The sequence below is a fragment of the Grammomys surdaster genome, unplaced genomic scaffold (genome assembly GCF_004785775.1).
Source record: "Grammomys surdaster isolate TR1022 unplaced genomic scaffold, NIH_TR_1.0 546, whole genome shotgun sequence".
Classification (NCBI taxonomy): domain Eukaryota; kingdom Metazoa; phylum Chordata; class Mammalia; order Rodentia; family Muridae; genus Grammomys; species Grammomys surdaster.
The window spans coordinates 43,503-66,317 of record NW_021604965.1 but is presented as its reverse complement, the minus strand read 5'-3'; the positions used below and the strand labels follow the sequence as shown (position 1 = coordinate 66,317).

At 39.8% G+C, this 22,815-nt stretch overlaps 1 protein-coding gene across 2 annotated transcripts in view; it reads left to right on the top strand.

Annotated features, from left to right (window-relative positions):
• Lztfl1 (leucine zipper transcription factor like 1) overlaps positions 1–22,815 on the top strand; it is a 27,491-nt gene that overhangs the window by 1,379 nt on the left and 3,297 nt on the right. Inside the window, exons 2-10 of one of the 2 annotated variants that reach the window (XR_003713177.1) lie at positions 1,044–1,168; positions 3,257–3,451; positions 4,944–5,004; positions 6,463–6,534; positions 7,861–7,926; positions 8,013–8,090; positions 18,436–18,612; positions 19,907–20,010; positions 20,664–20,745. Coding sequence is in view for 1 of the 2 variants with exons in the window: in XM_028781784.1 (XP_028637617.1) it covers positions 1,044–1,168; positions 3,257–3,451; positions 4,944–5,004; positions 6,463–6,534; positions 7,861–7,926; positions 8,013–8,090; positions 18,436–18,612; positions 19,907–20,010; positions 20,664–20,682 (897 nt within the window). In the remaining variant the exon portion in view is untranslated. Of the gene's footprint in view, positions 1–1,043; positions 1,169–3,256; positions 3,452–4,943; positions 5,005–6,462; positions 6,535–7,860; positions 7,927–8,012; positions 8,091–18,435; positions 18,613–19,906; positions 20,011–20,663; positions 21,518–22,815 lie in introns of those variants that run through there. The other variant, XM_028781784.1, reaches the window with a different exon arrangement.

Sequence of the window (22,815 nt, the reverse complement as noted above, 5' to 3'; positions counted from 1 at the left end):
CCTCTGCTTCCTGAGTGCTGAAACTAAAAGCTTGGGTAACCACTGCCTGGCAAGAAGACATGGTTTTGATCTGATCCTTATTGATCTGTCTCTTAGTCTTTTGCTCCCTCAGAGACAGTTTCTGAGCCTTCCAGGGGCAGGGTGTGTGTGTGTGTGTGTGTGTGTGTGTGTGTGTGTGTGTGTGTGTGTAAGTCTACTTATTCTCTGCACCTAACATTGTGAGTTGTGTGTTAACCACCATCTGTTGCACAGAGAAACTTCTCTGATCAGGTCTGAGAGCTGCGCTTACCTGTGCATCTTCTCTATTTTAAAACAGCATCTGGTTTATAAAAAAGACTAGTGTCTGTTTTCAAGCCAGATGTACTTTCTAAGGCTGTATTTGGTAAGGTTGAGTTTCTGTAAAGATCTGAAAATCGGTGTACTAAGGAATGCAGGTGTTCCCTCTCACACAGCCACCATCTCATTTAGATGAGTGAGTGGGCCAGTGCTGCTCTATGAGGTCAGGGTACAGGTCTCATTCATCTTCCAGTTCTTCCAGCCCTGGGGCATAAAAATGGCGTGGCTTATCCTGGTTACCTACTCTGCCTACTTTCAGAGTCTTTAGAGATGACAGGGTGTAAGGTATACCCTATATCTTAAGTCTGAAAATCCCCCACACCTCTTTGGGTTCCTTCTTTTTCTGAGAAGTAGTCGTGTGACTGTAAACCTGAGTGTATTTGGCTACAAGATAGCTAGGTAGGTAGGAGGACAGGAAGGCAACCCGATGTCCATCTATCCGTTACTGCAACACAGTGTCGTCATCACCCACATCATCCTTGGTTATTGTTGTTTGAGACTTTGTCTCTGGGTAGCCCTGGCCGGTGTCAAGCTCACTATGTAGGCCAGGCTGGTCTCAAAGGCACGGAGATCTGCCTGCCTCTGCCTCCCAAGTGCTGAGATTAAAGGCAGGTACCAGTACACAGGGCCCAACAGAATATTTTGTTCATTTTCATTGTCAGTTCTTTCGCCGTAGCCTCAGGACTAACCTGTTCTTTCCTTTCCAGGCAGAGTTGGGCCTAAATGAGCACCATCAGAACGAGGTCATCAATTACATGCGTTTTGCTCGTTCAAAAAGAGGCTTGAGACTTAAAACGGTAGATTCCTGCTTTCAAGACCTCAAGGACAGCAGGTATCAAAAGACTTTAAGGCCAACTTCTGAAAACTGTGGGTCATATAACTGAATGAATGTGGATTCCTTAAAAATTTGGCATGACTAAAAGGTTTCTTAAAATGCAGTCACTAAAAATTATTTCATAATTAAACACAAATGACTCTGAAGTGTTCTAGCAGCATGTCCCAATTTTGTCTTGTGACTTCACTGCAGCCTTGGTTCTGAACATACTGTAGGCACAGTTCACACTGCCCAGGCCATCCTACCACCCAACATCAATACAATACAATACAATACAATACAATACAATACAATACAATACAATACAATACAATACAATACAATACAAGCTGCCCGAAACTCTTTGGCTTAGACTATTGTGTGCCTTGAATTGCAGTGATTTTACTGTATATGTAAGTATTCTGCTCTTGTGGAGACTTAATGTTTTAATTATGACAAAAACCTAATATTTTCTCAGCAGGTAAATATCAAATTAGTATATCTCTGGAATCTAGTGTGTTGAGTCTTTGATTTTAAAAATTGCTATTTGAGGTGCTGAGTTTCATTAAAAAATCATTAAGTGACTTTTGTTTTGGGATTAAGACAATTTCCAACCATTTCTGAAATGACCATAAAAATATTTTTGCCATTTTATACTATGTATTTGTGCAGAGCGGTGTTCTCAACATTGATAGTTGTAAAATCAAAATATCAATCAACTCTGAAAATATTAAAGGTGCTGTGTCCTGCATTATCAAATACTCAACCAAGATTTAATTGTTGCTATAAAAAAATACATTCATCTCATTAGATGAAAAATTTGCTTTCAGTTTTAGTAAATGGCAAATTATATATATACACCAAAGAAGTGTTTTTAAAAGTTTTTTTTTTCTTCAGTTTTTCAAGACATGGTTCTCTGTGTAACAGCCTTGACTGTCCTGAAACTCTCTTTGCAGACCAGGCTACCCTCAAACTCACAGAGATCAGCCTGCCTCCCCAAGTGCTGGGATTAAAGATGTGTGCCACTAGAGTCTGTTCAACCAGTTAACCTAATCTGGTTTATTAACCCCAGTGGATGAAAACAATGTAACTGGCAAAAATATGGTATAGTCTATTAAAGAATATAGAAACATTAACATTTTCATAAAGACTCTGAAATTAAAGTATTATATTTTTAAGAATGTTAAAGAATTATATGTTAAATACTACTTAGTGAAATGTAACTGTGCTAAAGTGTTTTCTATTAACTTGAAAATGATTGTGCCAAGATGCTTAATTCTCGTCTGTTTGGAAGAAAGAAAGGAAGGACAGGTGAGGCTAAGGGTCTGAGGGGGAGACTTTAGGGGCAAAGCTGTAAGAAACAAAACTCTGTTACTGTGCCACTGTCCTTGAGAGCAGGAGATGAGCACAGGATTTGTTAAAGACTCTAACTGTTGGTCATGTTGCTGAAATTCCTCAGCCTGGTTGCCCACAGTGGAACCATAGCCAACCTCTTCCACCCTCCAAGCCCTGTGTACACAGGGGATTGAAGACGATGGCTCATCCCCTGAAATTCCTTTCCAACCCAAGCAGCTCCAGTAGGAGCAGTTTTAAATGATGCTATTGAAGTAGATACTCATTTCTGTGGTATCATAGTGGTACTTTAAGATGTTAGATTTTTTTTTAAATTTTGTGTCTCTAGACAGCTAAGAAAATTAATATATCACTGTAGATTTTGTCTCATAGGCATACTAATATTTAAGTAATTCATATGATTACTAAAATGTTAGAGAAGTAACAGAAAGTGGAGAAGTATGTATTCTATGTGACTTTTTAAGTTACTAAATATGATAAGACTAATTTAGAGGATTCTAAAGTAAAAAAAATAATATTGAAAAGTTAAAAATGAATAGATAAAGGTTTAGGGGATATTTTTCAATATGTAGTTATATTTAAAAATGAACACATTTGAATAATTACCCACAATATAATCATTTTAATCTCTCCCGAGAGTTTTTCTTGTAATCTTTAGTTCTTTAAATGTTGTGATGTAGGTTTCTTTGCTTCAGCTATGTTTTGTAAGTTGCTCCTGTGATTAGCTAGCCACTGGTATCATGGTGTTTTCAGGCTGGTGGAGGAGACTTTGACCGTGGATGAGGTTTCAGACGTGCTCAACGGGCTGCAGGCTGTGGTGCACAGTGAAGTAGAATCCGAGCTCATCAACACAGCTTACACCAACGTCCTGCTTCTGCGGCAGCTGTTCTCACAAGCTGAGAAGTGGTACCTAAAGCTACAGACAGACGTCTCCGAACTGGAGAACAGGTAAAATTTGTACCTGCAGTTGAGAGATAGAGGCCCTACTATGAGCTTAAAAGTTAGCAAATTACTTTGCTAGTGCTTTCCTGGCCTGGGGTGTGAGGCACTGTGGGTAGGGTAGCAGCAAGGTACAGTCACTAGATGATTCCTTGAGGAGCACTCAGAGTCCTCCCTAAGATACTCCGTTTCCACTGCTAACAGTAGAAACCACTCCAAGGAACTGGTTTTCAATCTCAAGTAATTATTCCTTAGAGCATCTTTAGTAGCATGATTAATATTACAGTGGTCTTGATACATAGATCTGCTAGGAAGTAAACATTAGAACAGTTGAAGATATATTAGAGTATCATTTCCATCTATTCAGCCTAATAGCATTGCAGATTTCTTTCTAGATAACTACATTTGAAACCATACACTTACCTTAGGAATATAAACTATAAAAGGCTTAGAAGTGTTACAATATTGAAAAGCTCATAAATTCAAAACCTCTAGTAAGATTAGTGAAGTTGAAGCTGGTTCTAAGAAATAACATGCCAGTTGGGCGTTACGGTTCACACCTTTTTTTTTTTTTTTTTTTTTTTGGTTTGGTTTTTCGAGACAGGGTTTCTCTGTATAGCCCTGGCTGTCCTGGAACTCACTCTGTAGACCAGGCTGGCCTCGAACTCAGAAATCTGCCTGCCTCTGCCTCCCAAGTGCTGGGATTAAAGGCCTGCACCACCACTGCCCGGCACGGTTCACACCTTTAATTTCAGTGTTTGAGACTGTTTGGGCTATACACTAAGACCCTGTCTCAAAAACACAAACACAAGCAAAAAAACATGCCAGAAATCAAGAAGGACTCACTGCTAAGCCCTGGAAATTGTTTTCCAGTCTCTCCTCAAGTGGGAACTGATGAGCAATGCAGTACAGCCGTCAAGGAGGGAAGACGTTGGTTGGCTTCTGCGGCTCTCAGTGTCTCAGTAGGTGACTGGGAAGGCACTAAGTGCTGACGTTTGAAGAAGATAGAAGAATGGTCTGTGCGCAGGAGCACGGTCCACATATGTGTGTTGGTAGATCATCGGGGGCTTGTTCACACCACTGTCTCTCATGGAATATGCTAGTATTCTCTCTCAGCAGCTACTGTGGACTAATTCATATCCAAGAAAACTCTATTACAAATCAGGTGACAGTGAATATTATATAATAGAGAAATCATGCTGTACAGAAATAGAGAGAAATGCAAATGTCATTCATATATGTATTGGCATAGCTGTTTATGTCTTTCTACACATATCATATACATACCAAGTACAAAGCACCAAGAGCTGTAGATGACTCGAGCTGGTTTACAGGGCTGTGAGATTCTCAACCATTTGTAATTAAATATCAGTTTTGTACCCTCTTACGCTCATCTCCCTAGCATGTGATAGCTTGGTTCTTGTGATTTTTTTTTTATTCTTTTGTGTGCTAGAAGTCTATTCTCAATGAATATTCTCTTAAATTAGCTTTTATTTTTCAGAGATTTATTAGAACAAGTTGCTGAATTTGAAAAGGCAGAATTTGCATCTTCAAATAAAAAGGTAGTTTTAAGTATTTCTAAGTCTATTTGTTTTTACACGTGTGGTTATGCATATGTGTGTATGCCTGTTTGCATATGTGTGGGTGCACATGTGTACAGCTGTCTATGCACGTGTGTGTGTGTGCATGTATATGGAGGCCAGGTTAATGCTGAGTGTCTTCTTCTTTGATCACTTTCCACTTTATTTACTGAGGCAGACTTTTACTAAATTCAGAGGTCACCAATTCATCCAGGGTCACTAGGAATTCCTTGTCTCTGCCTGTTGAGTCCAGAGATTACAGGTAGGTCACCACACCTACCTGCTTTGTGTGTGAGTACTGAGACTCCAGTGTAAATCCTCACATACGTGTGGTCTGTGCTTTCTCCACTGAGCACTGAGGCATTTCCTTAGTTTCCGTATTTCTCAGTAGCTGGCACCTGGAATCCGCATAGTGTGGCTCTAGCGGAGCTGAGAGCGAGACACTCAAGGGAGATGTTCAGGCTGGGAGCGGGGCCTAAACTGCCACTCACGATTGCCGACAGCTCTCTCCTCCTCCTCCTCCTCCTCCTCCTCCTCCTCCTCCTCCTCCTCCTCCTCCTCCTCCTCCTCTTCCTTCTCTTTCTTCTTCCCCTCCCTCTCTTTCTCTCTCTGTCTCTCTCTCTCTGTCTTTCTCTCTCTCTGTCTCCCCCCTCCCCCTCCCCCCGCCCCACAGTCCAGTCTCAATACCTTGTAAACCCTTCGTTCAGCTGATACAGAGCATCTACTTTTTGGTGATCAGACCTGTTATATCCTGACTTTGCTTCTTAGCTGTGTACAACAGACAGGTTACCCACGACAGCAGGTAGGGACATCCTAGTAGACTTTCTGAACAATTATGTGCTGTGATGTCACTTACTAGATACACTTTAAATCATAACTTGTTCCCCGTCAGATAGCTAAACATTGCTGAGATGAATCCATATATAAATACACAGAAAACATTTTCTAATAACTCTTTTGGAGCATATTTCTCACTAAAAAATTTTGGGTCAGAGGGCATAGGGTATTACTTTTAAGACATGCTACTAAAATGCCCAAATATTTGTGCTAAGTTCTTATTCGCTTGTCATTCCTCAGCCATTACAGATTCATGGTCTGAAGATCATGCAGAAAGCATTTTCAGTTGCCACAGTCCTAGAGGCTAGATACCTTATCAAGTCTGACGACAAGCCCTTGTCTCTCTTTCCCATCTGTGCTAGTGAAAGGGTGCAGGAGGTTGGGTTTCATTTTTCTCTCTGTCATACAGTGAGCTTCCTAGGGCACATCCTAGGCACTGGACATAACAGAAGGAACACAACTGGAATCACTACCGTGGTAGAGCATTAGTCCTGGTGGGTGTGTTTATAGATTATTTCTTCCAGTTAGGAAGTGTAAACATTTCACGATGATTCCTGCTTTACTCTGTGGTAATTTTAGATTGGTCTCTTCATTTTGTTGCAGCCCATCATAGATCTCACAAAGCCTAAACTTGTTCCAATTAATGAAGGGGGAACAACAGAGCTCCTGAACAAGGTAATATCCTCATCAGTGTGAGAAACAGGAAAATCCCATTCCTAACCAATGCTAGGGTAAGAGAAACAGTCTGTCACAGTTTTACTGATGGAACCCAGTGACCAGAAGAGGGCATGCTTGCTTTGTAGAATCTGAAGTGACTGATGGATCTTTTCATAGTAAAGTACATGGAATTTCACAGGACAGAGCACGAAATTTCGAACTGTGTTTTCTGGTCTGCATTTGAAATGTGTGATATACAGTAATATATAGGTTATTTTTAATGCTTATAGAAATTATCAGCATAAAAAATAAATATTTTCCCAGCTCCCATATTCTTGGCAGTATACATGTCAATATTGTTATAGATAAAAAGCATTGCAGTACCTAGTACACTCTCGAAACTGTTATTATTTCATTGGGAAGTAGGAACTAAAATTTCCAGGAGCAGAGATGAGAGAACTAAAGGGTTCTCTGGATGTCATAATGTAATAGAGAAGACAGAGCTCCGGGTGGATGTGAGGAGAGAAGAACGGGGGCTTGAATGAGGTAGCCTCTAAGCTGGGCCTTACAGATGCAGACAGGTTAAGTTAACAGAGCCTGTTAGGTAGGAGAGCAGAATGGCTCCTGGCCAGAGGCAGACAGAAGATTGGTATGTCTTAGAATAACAGAGTGCAGTGTGTATGGGAGTAAAATGCAAAATCACACTGGTCAGGTGGGTTCATCTCCTATCAAAACTGCTTAAGGACAAACAAAGGGGTTTGGCCACAGCTCAGAGCCGTTCGGGAGCTTGAACACTAGGTACTAAAATGATGACGGTAGTGTGGCCAAGAACAGGCCCAAGTTTCAGGATTAGAAAGCTAGGTGAGAGATGGCAGGCAAGGAGAATGGCTGAAAACAAAACAAAAGGAGAAAGGGTGTTTCTGAGAGAAAATAACTGTAAGTCTTAGAGCTAAGCTTGACTCACGGCTGTGGGGTTCAGGCAGGCTTTGGAAAGTAGGATTTTACTCCTATCCAAGGCATTTGGAGTTTTGAGCCACTGCATAATTTTGATTATTTTTTAAGGGAAACAAACAGTGATATCACTTCATGTTAAACACATTTTGGTTAAAATAATAAAATTTGGGGGCTGGAGAGAGGGCTCAGTGGTTAAGAGCACTTGCTACTCTTGTGGGAAACCCAGGCTGAGTTCCCAGCCGCTGTAACTCCAGTCCATGAGGGTGTCTGATGCCCTCAGCTGGCGTCCACTGGCACACATGTTATATACATACATATAGGCAAAACATTCATATGCATAAAATAAATAAATCTTTAAAATAATAATAACATTTGGATTTATTCACAAAGGAAATTTTACGACTTCAACAAGAGAATGAGAAACTAAAGTCAAGACTGAAGACCATTGAAGTACAGGTAACTAAGGAATCCTTTAACACAGTTATTGAGGAGTTAGCCTAGAGAATATAAGTTGAGTGTACTGTGTTTACATTTGATTATAGGCTGTAAATGCTCTGGATGAGAAGTCAAAATTGGAAAGAGTACTTCAAGATTTACAGCTCGATCAAGGAAATCAACAGGTAAAACAATTTAGCTATTTTTCCACATCTAAAGAGAATAAAATTAGAAACTTTGGTCATATCACTGTTTCTCATAGTCTGTCTACTTTGTCATTCTCTGCTGCATGCTCTGCTGTCTTATATTGGCTCAGAAACTCTATCCTTTGCCCATCTTCCAGGGAGCATCCACAGCTTACAGGACTAGCTTCTCAACTTTATAGGTTTTAAGAGCAGGCAGGATGTTCTCAAGTTTATTATTAAGGAAGTAAAGGACAAATTTACATTCAGGTTTTATTATTCTGCATGTTACTTGAGTTTTCCTTGACTGTAGTGACAGTGAGAGGAATAATGGGTTGTGGCTTCATTTGTATTCAGTGTACTGTAGGGTAGTGACCTCCAATCAGTTATGCCTTCATTTGTATCTAGTATGCTGTAGGAAACAGTGACAATCCAGAGTGCCAGTTCCACAAGCCTACCTGAGAATAATAGCTGAGTATTCCTCTACCTGCTGGGAGTCCATTAGTGTATCATTGGCTCTCCTGTCGTCCTCTAACTGAATGTGATGCAATATTGTGATTTTATATGAGCAAAGAGATTCAGATGAACATTTAGTGCAGAACTGTCTTTTCTATGGTTGTTATTGTAAATGTCTGCTATAGAATCCCAAAAGTTACCTCTATGTTTTTTTCCAGTTCTAACATATCTACCTTCTTGTGGAATGGGTATTGTGCCCAGAGCCTATACATGCTAGGCCAGTGCTCTTATACTGAGCTGTATTTCCAGACTTTATTAGGTTTTTTTGTTAATCTTTATGAAAAAAAATTCAAGTATGCAAAAATACAGAGAGTGGTATAATGAGCCCCAAGGAACCCACTACTCAGCTTTACAGTCACCAGGCATGGCCAATCAACCTACTGCTCAGCTTTACAGTCACCAGGCATGGCCAATCAACCCACTGCTCAGCTTTACAGTCACCAGGCATGGCCAATCAACCTACTACTCAGCTTTACAGTCACCAGGCATGGCCAGTCAACCCACTGCTCAGCTTTACAGTCACCAGGCATGGCCAGTCAACTTTCTTTCCTCCTTCTTTCTTCCTTTCATCTGTGTCTTTTTTAAGCAAGTCTCAGACATTATTTTATCTGCAGATACTTTGTGGCTAGAGGAAAAAGTATTTCATTCATATATGTATATATGTGTGTGTATATGTACATATGTGTGTGCGTATATATGTGTGTGTATACATATACATCATATACATATGGTGAATGTTCCAGAAAAACTTTATAACTTCTCAAAAGTTAAACAGTTACAAACATTTTTGGGTAATGAATTTATTTAAAAGCCATTTGGAGTTCTGCTTCAAGTTTACTATTTGATAAAAAAGCAAAGTGGATACATGCCTTTACTAGTTAAAAGATCTTGTTTAGAGACTAAATATTTTTAAAAATTAACTACTGTTTCATTTTGTTGAAGACACTGCTTCATCCTCATATTGAACAAGTGTAGGCCATTTTCCTGTTATAGCAATTCAGATCTTTTTTTCCCCTGTAACTTTTACCAGTCAAAAGCAAGATCCAGATGTAAGATATGTACTGCAGTTGTCAAATTATAAAGAAGTACGTATAACTCAACAGAAAAAAAATTAAAACCCTTGTCAATTTAGAAACTCTTATACTCATTATTAGTAATAGTCTCCATAGTTTCCTGACTGGTAACAAGAACATGCCTATTAAATTTTTATATAAATGTGACTAATTGTCGGGTGGTAGTGGCACACGCCTTTAATCCCAGCACTTGGGAGGCAGAGGCAGGCAGATTTCTTAGTTCGAGGCCAGCCTGGTCTACAGAGTGAGTTCCAGGACAGCCAGGGCTATACAGAGAAGAAACTTTGTCTCGAAAAACCAAAAAAAATAAATAAATAAATAAAAATAAATAAATAAATGTGACTAATCTTATTTTTATACCTATACTATTTGGTTTTTTTGAGAGAAAAGCCTCACTGTTTCCAGCTTAGTTTTAAACCTGTTATGCATAGTCCACCTATATATCAGTTTGAATAATTCAAAATCTTTACTATGTTTTCACATTTTTTCCCTTATCCAAAATTCTTTTTTTGTTTGACTTTTAATTGAAAAAGTCCAGATAGTATATTCGATCATGTTTTCTCTTCTAATTCCTCCCAAGTCTACCTCACTCACTCAACTTTGTTATCTTTCTCTCTTTCAAAGCAAAAAAGAAACATACATACAAAAAAATGACTTTGTAAATAAATAAAATAACCAATAAAAATAAAGACTCACAAAACACAAAAGGAAAAATCAAAATAACAGTAAAACAAAAAAATGCCAAAACTAAGGGAAATGAAACAAAAAATATCATAGAATTGATTTTGTTTTAGGCAATTCCTCCTAGGCTTGGCGTCTGCCCTGAAGTGGATGGTTGAGGCATGCAGCAGGGCTCCATTAGAGAAAACTGATTTTCCCTTTGCCAGAGAGTATCAATTACAGGTTCCTTCTTGGTTCAGAGTCAGATCCCACGTCCAGTTCCCCCTCCTTGCTGAGACTCTGCCTGCCTTGAACCTGGACACGTCTTATGTATGATGCCGCAGTTTCCGTGACTTCATGCGTGTATCGGACCTGTTGTGCTTGGAGTCCTTCCTCACCTCCCGCTCTTACAGGCTGTCTCCCTCTTCTTCTACATGACTCTCTGGACTTAAGGGGAGGGTTTTGATGAAAATATCTCATTTGGGACTGACTGCTCCAAAGTCTCTTTCTCTGGATATCGTCCAGTTGTGGATCTCTGTTAATTCCCATCTACTGTGAGAAAAAGCTTCTCCGATGTAGACTGAATGAGGCACTTACCAGTGGGTCCAGCAGTACGTCATTAGGAGTGATGTTATTGCTGTGTTCCTTCAACAGAATAACAGTACTGGATCTCCCTGGGCCTGTGATCTCGCTAGTCTCATGTCCTTGGACACTTTAGCAGTGTCTAGTATGGGCTCCGTCTCATGGAGTGGGCCTTACTAATCAAACAGAGGTTGGTTACTCCTGTAACCTCTGTGTGACCGCTGCACCTGTATGTTTGCAAGCAGGTCACTGTTGGAGGTCACAGGGTTTGGAGCCGGGTGGCAGTGATGGTTATCTTTCTCCTCTAGTAGAATGCAGAGTACTTCCCAGCATTCGTTAGGCACTGGCTCGGCTTCTCCGTGTTCAGTGACATAAGTCAGTCTCACCACTTGGTGATGGCATAAGATGTCTAGTTGGGGCATTTTCTTCCCTATTATTTGGTGACTTCATTTATATTTTTTTCGTATATGTATATATATTTAGGACAGTTTATAGTAGTAGGTTTCCATGTAGGTTTTCAAATGGCCTTTAATGTTAGTTGTCCCAGCCCATATTCCTTCCCTGTTTAATCCTCCTAATCTAGCTTCCCTTTTTCTCTCCATACTACTACAGTCTACTTCCCCTTCTTTGGGAGATCCTCGTTTCCCCAGTAGTCCCTTACTAGGTACCTAACCTCTGATTATTTTTAATTATAGCACAGACACCAAGTTTAAAAGCTTCATCCACATATGAAAGAAAGCATACAATGTCTTTTAGGGTCTAGATTATCTTTACTCAGGATGACTTTTTTTTCTAGTTCTACCCATTTACCTGAGTTTCATAATTTCATTTTTCTTAAAGCTGAATAATATTCCATTATGTAAATTTACATTTTCATTATACGTTCATCAGGGGATGGACATGTAAGCTGTTTCCATTTTCTGCTGTCACGAGTAGAGCAGCAGTGTGCATGGATGAGCAAGTATCCGTGTAGTAGGATGTAGATTCCTTTGAGTGTTTGCCCAAGAGCAGTACAGCTGGAGCTTGAGATAGATCTATTTCCAACTTCCTAAAGACCCACTACACTGATGTTCATAGTGGCTGTACAAATTTGCACTCCCACTGGCAGTCAATAAGTATTCCCAATCTTTCCCAGCAAGTGATGCCATTTGTTTTACTGATTTTGGCCATTCTTACTGGAGTAAGATGAAACCCTCAAGGAATTTTAATTTGTAGTTCTTTAAGTATGATGAACATTTCTCAGTCATTTGTGTTTCAACTTTTGAGAACTCTCTGCTTAGTTGTGTACCTCATTTTAAAAATTGGGTTAGTTGTTTTCTTGATCAGGTTTTTTTTTTGGTTTTTTTTTTTTTTTTTTTAGTTCTTTAAATATTTTGAATACTAATTCTCTGTTAGTGTATAATTGATAAGTCTTTTCCTGTTCTATAGCCTGTCATTTTGTACAAATGATAGGTCCTTTGCCATATAGAAGCTTTTCAGTTTCATGAGGTCCCATTTGTTAATTGTTGGTCTTAGTGCCTGTGCTATGGGTGTTTTGCTCAGAAAGTCTCTTCTTGCCAGTGGGTTCAAGCCTACTCCTTGCTTACTTCTATCAGACTCCGTGTATCTGGCCTTAGGTTGAGGCCCTTGATCCTTTTGGGGTTGAGTGTATATTAGATTGGTAAGTATGGATCTATTTGCATTCTTCTGCATGCAGCTATCAAGTTTGACAAGCAACATTTGTTGATGATGCTTTTTTTTCTTAAATGTATGTTTTTTAATTTCTTTGTCAAAAGTCAAGTGTCCATAGATATGTAGATCAATATGTCTATTGTCATACCATGCTATCTTTATTGTTATAGTTCTGTAATAAACTTAAAATCTGAGATAGTGATATATCTAAGAGTTTTTTTTATTATTCAAGATTGTTTTAGCTATCCTAGTGTGTGCATGTGTGCATGCACGTGTGTGATGCCGTTCTCATAGGGGTTACATTGAATCTGTAGATTGTTTTTGGTAGGATAGCCATTTTCACACTGTTAGTCCTGCCAATCCATGAGTATTGGAGTTCTTTCTATCTTCTGGTGTCTGGTTATTCAATATTTTTATTCAGTGACCTAAAGTTTTTATTATATAAGTCTTTTACTTGCTGAATTAGAGCTATCATAAGATAGTTTATTTTTTGAGACTGTTGTGAAAGGTACTGTTTCCTTCATTTCTTTCTTGGCTGGTTATCATTTGTTTATAGGAAAGTTGCTGGATTTGGTGTATTAACTTTCTATTTTGCTACTTTGCAAAAAAAAAGTTTGTTAGCTATAAATTTTTCCTGATGGAGTTGAGTTTTGGGGGGACATGGGGTTTCAAGATAGTGTTTCTCTGTGTAGCTTGGGCTGTCCTGGAACTTGCTCTGTAGACCAGGATCAAACACCTCAGACTCAGAGATCCGCCTGCCTCTGCCTCCTGAATTTTGGGATAAAAGGTGTGTGTGCCACCACAGCCCAACCCTGGTGGAGTTTTTAAGGCTCATTTATATAGAAAATCATATCATTTGTAAATAAAGATACTTTGACTTCTTCCTTCCCTGTTTGTATCCCCTTGCCTCTCAGTTGCCTTTTTGTTCTAGCTAGGACTTCCAATTCTATACTGAGTAAGTATGGAGAGAACGGACATCTTTGTCTTGTTCCTGATTGTAATGGAAATGCTTTGAGTTTCTCTCCATATAAGTTGTTACAGGATATGAGCTTGCTGTAAAATGCTTTACGTTGAGATCATTTCTCTTATATCCCTGGTCTCTACAGGACTTTTATCATGAAGGGGTATTGGATTTTGTCAAAGGCCTTTTCTTTAGCTAATGAGATGATCATATATTTTGTGTCTTGCTTTACAAATGTTGGATCATCCCTGCATCTCTGGGATGAATCCAATGTGATCATGGCGGATAATCTTTTGATATGTTTATGGATTCAGTTTGCAAGTATTTTATTGAGAATTTTTACATCTATGTTCATAAGAGATATTCATCTATTATTTTCTTTTTTGTTGTTAGGTCTTTGTATGGTTTTAGAATCATGGTAATAGTAGCTTTCTAAAAATAAGTGGTCCTCAGTTTCTGTTTTGTAGAATATTTTGAGGAATAGTGCATTAATTTTTCTTTGAAGGTATGGTAGATTTCTCTACTGAATCCATCTGACCCTGGACTGTTTTGGTTGGAAGACTTTTAATTACTGCTTCTGTTTCACTAGGGGTGATGGAGCTGTTTAAATTGCTTATTTGATTTTGATTTAATTTTGTTAGGTTGTGTATATCAGGAAATTCATCCATTTATTTTAGGTTGTCAGTTTGGTGGAATACTGGTGTTTAAAGTGTGCCCCTATGATTCTTGGTATCAGCTGTCATGCCACCATTTTCATCTCTAATTTTATTAATTTGCAATCTCTCTGTGTCTTTCAGTTAAGCTGGCTAAGGATTTGTCAATCTTGCTGATTTTCTCAAAGAACCAGCTCTGTGCTAATCATTGTTTCCTTGTATTGTCATGTTTCTACTCTTTGATTTCAGCCCTGAGTTTGTTTCTTACCATGTATTTTTTTTTAACTTGCTATTTCTTCTCATTGTTTTAGAGCTTACAGATGTTTCAATAAGTTACTAATATAAGGCCTCTTCAGTTTTCTTTTGATGTAGGCACTTGGTGCTATGAATTACCCATAGAACTGCCTACATTGTGTCCCATAGGTTTAAGTATATTATATTTTCATTTTCATTCAGTTTTGAAGTTTTTATTTTCCTTTTTGATTTCTGTCTTGACCCATTCAGTAGTGAATTGTGCAGTTCCCATGAGTCTGCATACTTTCTGTTGTTTCTGTTGTTGGTAGCCAGCTTTTACCCATGATGATCAGATAGGATGCAGGGTGTTATTTCAGCTTTCTTCTATCTGCTAAGACTTGTGTGTGGTCACTTTTGGATAAAGTTCCATGGGCTGTGAGAAGAAAGTATATTCTTTAACACTTCCATGGGGTTTTCTGTAGATGTCTGCTAGAGCCATTGGTTTATGATGCTGTTTAACTCCAGCATTTTTTTTTTTTTTTGTCTGAATGACCTATTGGCAGGAGTGGGCTGAGTGGGGTATTGAAGCCACCCACTATTGTAATGTGAGAATTACTATGGATTTTAGCTGTAGTCGTTTCTTTTCTGACCTTGAATGCCCTTGTGTTTGATGCATATTTAGAATTATAATACCCTCTTGGTGGGTGTTTGGGTTTTATTGTTGTGAACCGAGGCAATTCTTATAAAGGCAGACATTTACTTGGGGCTGGCTTGCAGTTTTCTAGGTTTAGTCTGTTATCGTCATGATAGGAAGCAAGGCATCTTGAAGGCAGACTTGCTGCTGAAGAGCCAAGAGTTCTACATCTTCATCCAGAGGCAGCTGAAGTAGACTGCTCCTGCAAGCAACCAGGAGGAGACTGTCTTCCACACTGGGTGGAGCCTGAGCATAGGAGGAGGCGCCGGAGTCCACTGTCCTACACAGTGACACACTTCCTCCAATAAGGATACACCCCCTAATAATGCTATCATCCATGGCCAAGTATTCAAACACATGAATCTATGGGGCCAAATCTGTTCAAACTACCACAGTGGTTCTTTAATGAGTATGTAGTATCCTTCTCTATCACTTCTAAATAGTTTAGGGTTGAAGTCTATTTTGTCAGATAGTATGGCTGTACATGGTTGCTTCTTGGAACCATTTCTTAGAATACCTTGTTCTATTCTTTTATACTGAGGAGATGTTTATTCTTGATGGTGAGATTTTTTTTTTCCAGATACATCAGAAAGATGGATCTTGTTTTTTAAATCAATCTGTCTTTCTATGTCTTCTTTTTTTTTGGGGGGGGAGGGGGTTGGGGGGGAGTCTGTATAGCCCTGGCTGTCTTAGAAGTTGCTCTGTAGATTGGACTGGCAGCAAGCTCCCAGAGCTCCGCCTGCCTCTGCCTCTCACATGCTGGGATTAAAGGCGTGCACTACCATTGCCTGGCTAGTCTATGTCTTTTTATTGGGAAATTGAGACCATTAATTCTAAGTTATTAATGAACAGTATTTATTGATTCCTGAGATTTTATGCTGTGATATGGGTTTCCCCCCCTTGTTTGATTTCCTGTTCTGGGGTTATTTATTTATGCCCCTTTTGGGGTGTGGTTAACTTCTCCAGACTCAGGTTTTGCTTGTAGTGCGTGCTGTAGAGCTGGATTGTTAGATTGCTTAAATTTAGTTTTACTGTGGAATGTTTTTCTTTGCCAGTTATGACTGCAAGGTTTTTGCTGGATATAGTAGTTTGGACTGGCATCTGTGGTCTCTCAGAATTTGTGCAATATCTATTCAGGCCCTTCTGGTTTTCAGAGTCTCCATTGAAAAGTCAGGGGTTATTCAAATGAGCTTGCTTTTCTTTATATGTGACTTGGTCTTTTTCCCTTGCAAATTTTAATCTCTTTTCTTTGTTCTGTTTATTTAGTGTTTTGATTATTATGTGTTGTAGGAAATTTCTTTTCTGGTTCTATGTATTTTCTTTAGATTAGGAAATTTTTCATCCATGATTTTGTTAAAAATAATTTCCGTAACTTTGATCTGAGTTTCTTCTTTTTCCCCTATCCCTATTATTGCAGATTTGGTCTTTTATTTATGTATACTTGCATTTTATGCATTTTTGCATGTATAATTGCATGACAGAAGAGGGCATCAGATCCCATTATAGATGGTTGTAAACCACTGTGTGGTTGCTGGAAATTGACCTCAGGACTTCTGAATGAGCAGCCAGTGCTCTAACTGCTGAACCTTCCCTTCAGTTCCTGGATATCTTGTACATGCATTTTTAAAGATTTATCATTTTCTTTGACTGAGCTATTCATTTCTTCTATCTTGTCTTAAAAACCTGAAATTCTCTCTTCCAGGTTTTATAATCTGAGATTTTTTTAGTTTAAATTTTCTTTCCCTCCCTCCCTGCCCCCGTCCCACCCCCCCGCCCGCCCTCCCCGGCTCGCGGGGGCGGCCCCCCCCACCTCTCTCTGCCTCTCTCTGCCTCTCTCTGCCTCTACTACCCTCTTAACTCACCTCCCCATGCCCTGAATACACTGTCCCTCAGGGGGAAGGGATGCCTCAGCATGGGCCCTCTGAGACATCCCCTTCCCCCATACCTGACTACACATCCATAGAACATATTCTATGTCGCTTTATCTTTTTATAAACACATCAATTTAACCATTTTTATTTCCACTGTCTTTATTAAGACATTTGTTTCTATCCTATTTAAGGGCCTTGAACATATTCATAATTGCTATTAGTCCTTATCTTGTGCTTCAGCTAGAAGCATTGCTTGGGTCCTATTACCATGAAGTTACTGGCTTTTGAAGGAAGCGTATTGTACTGCCTGTTCATGTTTGTGTTTTTGTGCTGAGATTTAGATCTGGAGTTAAGATATTTCAAGTATGTTTTTAGTGAGGTGTCTGGTCATGTCTTTGTGGGTGGGTGTTCCATTCTTTGTTGCTGTTGCCCACTCTGGGTAGAGAGTGCTCCTGTAGGTTGAGAGTAACATAAAGAAATGGAAATGGGGCCGGGCGGTGGTAGCGCATGCCTTTAATCCCAGCACTTGGGAGGCAGAGGGGATCTCTGAGTTCAAGACTAGCCTGGTCTACAGAGTGAGTTCCAGGACAGCCAGAGCTACACAGAGAAACCCTGTCTCGAAAAAAAAAAAGAAAAGAAAGAAAAGAAAAAGAAAATGGGTTGAGAGGAAAGGCTGAGAAAGACAGAATGAAAAAGCTAGAGGAACTGGGATTCACACCAAAAGGCATCCAAGAGATGGAGGTGTGGTGGGAAGCATTGCAAGCGGGCTGCCTCTGGGCAAATAGTAGTCTAGAGAGGCTGGAGTGCAGGACAAGAGAGGTTTGTTTTGTTTCTTTGGTCTTTGGCTTTTCAGAATGATTTGTCAGGGGCTAGGATATAGCTCGGTTAAGTAAAAGCTTGCCTAGTGAGCACAACGCCCTGGATTTGATCCCTAGCACCACATAAACCAGGCATGTTGGGACATGTCGGTGCATGCCTGTAATCCCAGCACTGGGGAGGCTGAAAGCAGGAGATGGGTGTTTAAGACCATCTTTGGCTACAAAGCAAGTCTGGGGCCAGCTTGATTTACAAGAGACTATGCCCCCAACACCCCTCCCCATATAACTTGCCAATTTCTACCCGGTTTAACCGGCAGATTGAGATCTCGTTTCTCTCATTCCTTTTTGACTGAAACTCTAGCAGTTTAAAAATCCTATTTCCTGTATTTGGAATACAGTGACTATTGAGTATCTGCTCTGTGTCCACCAAGGCTGGCTGCATGGAACCTGCTGGCAACCCTGCTGGGGCTGGCCCCTACCCAGACAGGTGAGAAAGCTATGTGCACATACAACAAGCATTACGCTTTCTCTCCTTGGATGCTGGGTCACTGTTTTAAAGCCCACTGTTATTTAGTATGTCAAGGGGAATTGTACTCATGTATTTGTTTTTCATAGGATTTTATAAAGGCCCAAGACTTGGATGACTTGGAAAACACAGTTGCAGCTCTTAAGAGTGAATTTCAGAAGACACTTAATGACAAGACAGAAAACCAAAAGTCTTTGGAGGAGAACCTAGCAGCAGCCAAACATGACCTCCTCAGAGTCCAGGACCAGCTGAGCATGGCTGAAAAGGTTAGGAGACACAGATGGAAGAGCTGGCTTCGCCTGCTGATGTCTGTTATCTACTGCGTCCAGTAGAGAGGCCCAGATGTGACTAGATAAGTGTGCACAGTGCCAGGGGCATGCACGGTGCTGGGGCAGCTCCTTTCATTCTGAATTTTAGCCAATGTATGTTCTGAAGAGCTATCATTTCTTGGCACTTCCCTTCTTCCATCTTTGTGATAATGAACAAACTGCTCCCTCCCTCCTCCACATGCTGCCTCCACCCTCCACCCTTGTTTTGCTGTCTGTCTGCTGGACCTTCTATAGCCTGAGAGACCTGGATGGCTTTTTTTTTTTTTTGTAAGATTTTAAAACCTTCTTTAAAATGCTTTATATGGGAAATAGAGAGTAAGTTTTTCACTTTAGGAACTACACATTTAAGAATATAGATGCAGGGCTGGAGAGATGGCTCAGCAGTTAAAAGCACATCCTGTTCTTACATAGAACCCAGGTTTAGTTCTCAGCACCCACATGGTGGCTCATAACCATCTGTAACTCCAGTTTCAGGGGACCTTGATGGCCACCAGGCATTCATATAGTGAACATACATACACACACACACACACACACACATACATACATACATACTATGTAAAACATTCATATACATAAAGTAAATAGGTAAATCTATGTTTTCAATCATACTTCTTTTTGAAGAAGGACTGGATGTGGAATTCACGGCTACTGCACATGAGGCACGTGCTCTGCCAGCTCTGCGACAGTCCTGGGGACTAAGGGATCCTCAAACGAAGGGCTAGAACGATGCTCAGGGTCAAGACTCTGCAGACGGTCTGCATTTGACTTTCAGCGCTCACATCAGATGTCTCACAACTGCCTGTAATTCCAACTCCCTGCATGAACGCTATTTACATAAATTCACTTCGTCATACACACGTACACGTAATTTAAAAAGTAAATGTTTTAAGACACTAGAAAGCCCTCCTCCTCCGGATTTAGAACTTGAGGGTTTAGAAAAATATTGTACATATTTTACTTAAAAGTTAGTTTATATGTTGAACAGGTTCCAATATCTAGGGCACGGTGTAATTAAGTCAGCTGCTAACATGATGTTACCTTGGAAAATAGTACTATTTATAAGCTTCTCCTTTGAAGTCTTGTTAAATAAAGCTCAGGTGGTTATAATATTATACAAGTATGTTTTTAAGGAAATTAGAAAATTAGCAGACAACATGCATTTTTTATCACATTTGTTATTCTTTCCTTAATGTTTCTTAGTAACGGGCTGACATTTTTCATAAAACAGGAGTTAGAGAAGAAATTTCAACAGACAGCAGCTTATCGAAACATGAAAGAGATTCTCACCAAAAAGAATGATCAAATCAAAGACCTACGGAAAAGACTGGCAAAGTAAGCTGCCTCATCCTGACCTGGGGTCTCTCTCCCCGCTTGCCTGCTGGCACCGATGAGTCAGGCCTGAGCTGGCCCAGTGTTTAGTCCACAGGGTTGCTTTAGGCTCAGCTAGACCTTTTTCCTCACCACACTGCACTCAGTCGCAGGCACAGAAACGGCAGCCAGCCAGGCAGCACTAGGTATTTATGCTTCGTAGTGTTCTCCTGCCTGGCACTGATGTCCTTCGCTAGTTGGAGTCATTTTGTCATCAGGGCTTTGCATAGAAATCTAGCTGAAGCTGACATTTTGTATTTGTTCTCAGGGAAGACATCTTTAAAGCGAATTCAAGATTAGATTTGTCTCGGATGAGGTTTGTTAACCCTTAACTCATAGGCATGTTAGCTGTTCATGTTGATCTTAAGATTGTTGTAATTGGGCTAAGCTATCAAGGGTCAAATTCTAAGTGCAGGCCTAGAATCAGAAGACATGTCAGGTGATCCGATGTGACCCCAAGTCAGCATCCTAGCACTAGCCTTGAGTGTAACTCCTTTCTGCTGCAGCGGGGTGTGAGGTGAGCAGTGAGAGCACTCCTGGGAGAGCAACTAGATTTCACTTACAGCGGTGTCCAGAACAGAAAGGGTCATGACACTATGCTCTGTTTTTATCTCCAGATATGAATCTGAAGATTAAAGACTGGAGGCTTTGTCTAGATTCTGCCACACATGAACGTACAAGTCCTCTCCGCCACCTCAGGCATGTATTTGGAAGCATTTTGTCAGATTCTCTTCTTTCTCCAGTGTGTAGGCTTTCCTTGTAATATTAGAACCATCATTCCTATCTTCAGTTCTGTAACTGTGAAGAGAAAAAATGTAATGATTCTTTTCTGTTGTCCCAAACACCTCTCTGTCAAGTGCTCCAGAGCCCCCATGCAAGTACAGTGAGATTTCTCTGTGGTGGAAAGCAGTGTAGAGTGGGAAGAAGGGCCATCCTTTCGCACTAGTGAGTGAACCTTCCAATGTTAGAGAAGCTGGTGACATCTATACTAATACAGTCCCAAATGTAAAGATAAATAGTAAAGTTATTCACATTTACAAATAAACCTTGTATTTTTAATAATGCAATCTTAATTAATTTATCTGATCATCAAAGTGTGTAAACTCATGGAAAATATGTTTACTTTCCACTCCAGTCAGCATTTCTAATTAATTATAAGAGAGAGTAAGCTGAAGGGACTGAAGACTCAGCTACCCTCTGCATCTCTCCCTCGTGCGTGCTGCTCAGCCTAAGGGATGCGCACATTTCTGCATCTTTACGTACCATGGGTCTGTGTTCTGGGTGGAGAAGTCAGATTCATCCTGTAGTTTCACATTTTATCAAGAACAAAACCTTAAGTTTCCCTAGGTCTTGTAACTCAGCAAGGCTTGTGAATGGAAATATAGTGCCCAATCACATTCTGCTTTAAAAGGTAAATACAGATGAGATAAAAAGAAAAAAGAAAAAAAAATAAAAAGCAGATGGACTCAAAGTACATGTAATCTTTAGAATCATTTGCAGAATATCCTTTTAGCTTATATGTGAATTAGAATTCTTTCAAACTTTGGCTCAACATAAAGTCATTTATTAAGTCCCAGGTTTGTATGTATACAGAGAAATGGCACTTTCAAGCGATTTTAATACTCTTATTGATGTACTTTCCCCTGGGTGATCATATGTAAAGTTCGGAAACAGGACATGATGCCTGCCATGTGTGGTGCAGTGATGTGGTATGAGAATAAATAAAGCTCACAAGGCAGTTAAACTTCAGAAAGAAAGCATTCACCCTTCATGTGTTACCATGGAGGAAGTTTTCTATTTCTCAAAACAAACATGTCACATCCTCTGTGAACAATCTGAGGCTTTTCCGTCTCCACCAATAGGGAATTTATTCCCACAAAAGAGCACATTGATCAGAGCTCACATCTTTGTAATTTTTACTCAAACACTTAGTATTAGCTTTTACTATACTATGGGATTTTTGTAGCTTTGTTAAATACTAATGGAACAAATACTAGAGATGTGATTTGTCCCTAAAACAAGCCGGGAAGGCAATCCTAGGAAGATGAAGGAGGCCGCAAAGGAAGAGAAAAATATGTAATAACAAAGCAACATTTCTTACACATTTTTGTCATCCATTTGTAGTTGGACCGCTCCTCAGTTTCATGTAGGGCTTGCACTGAGGACTATAGTTTCACCCTGTGTTTCTTTAGCCCAACATAATTCCCTCTCTAAAATTCCATTTGTGGACCAGGATGCTCTGAATAAGTCAGAAACCAAACCTTGTAACTAAATGGAAAAATATATCTTTGAGAAACGGTTTAGTATAACCGGGAGGTGGTGCCACACGCCTTTAATCCCAGCACTTGGGAGGCAGAGGCAGGCGGATTTCTGAGTTCGAGGCTAGCCTGGTCTACAGAGTGAGTTCCAGGACAGCCAGGGCTACACAGAGAAACCCTGTCTCAAAAAACAGAAAAAAAAAAAAAAAGAAAAAAAGAAAAGAAAAAGAAACAGTTTAGTTGTATTCTCCCTACACCTTTCTCAGCTGAATGTCAGGAAGAAAAGACTTGGTAAATCATTGTAATACATTGCTGGGTATAATTTTTATTTGTTTGGTTGGTGGTGGCTTTGAAATATTCTGTGTAGTATATTCTATTTGTTGAATAATAAATTCAAATTATTTCTGAAACCTTAAAAACTGTTAAGCAGTAAGTTAAACAAAAGGGCTGTGTAATCATTGTGACGCCTGTCTCTTACAGCACTGACTGTATGATCACTGTGCGCCTGTCT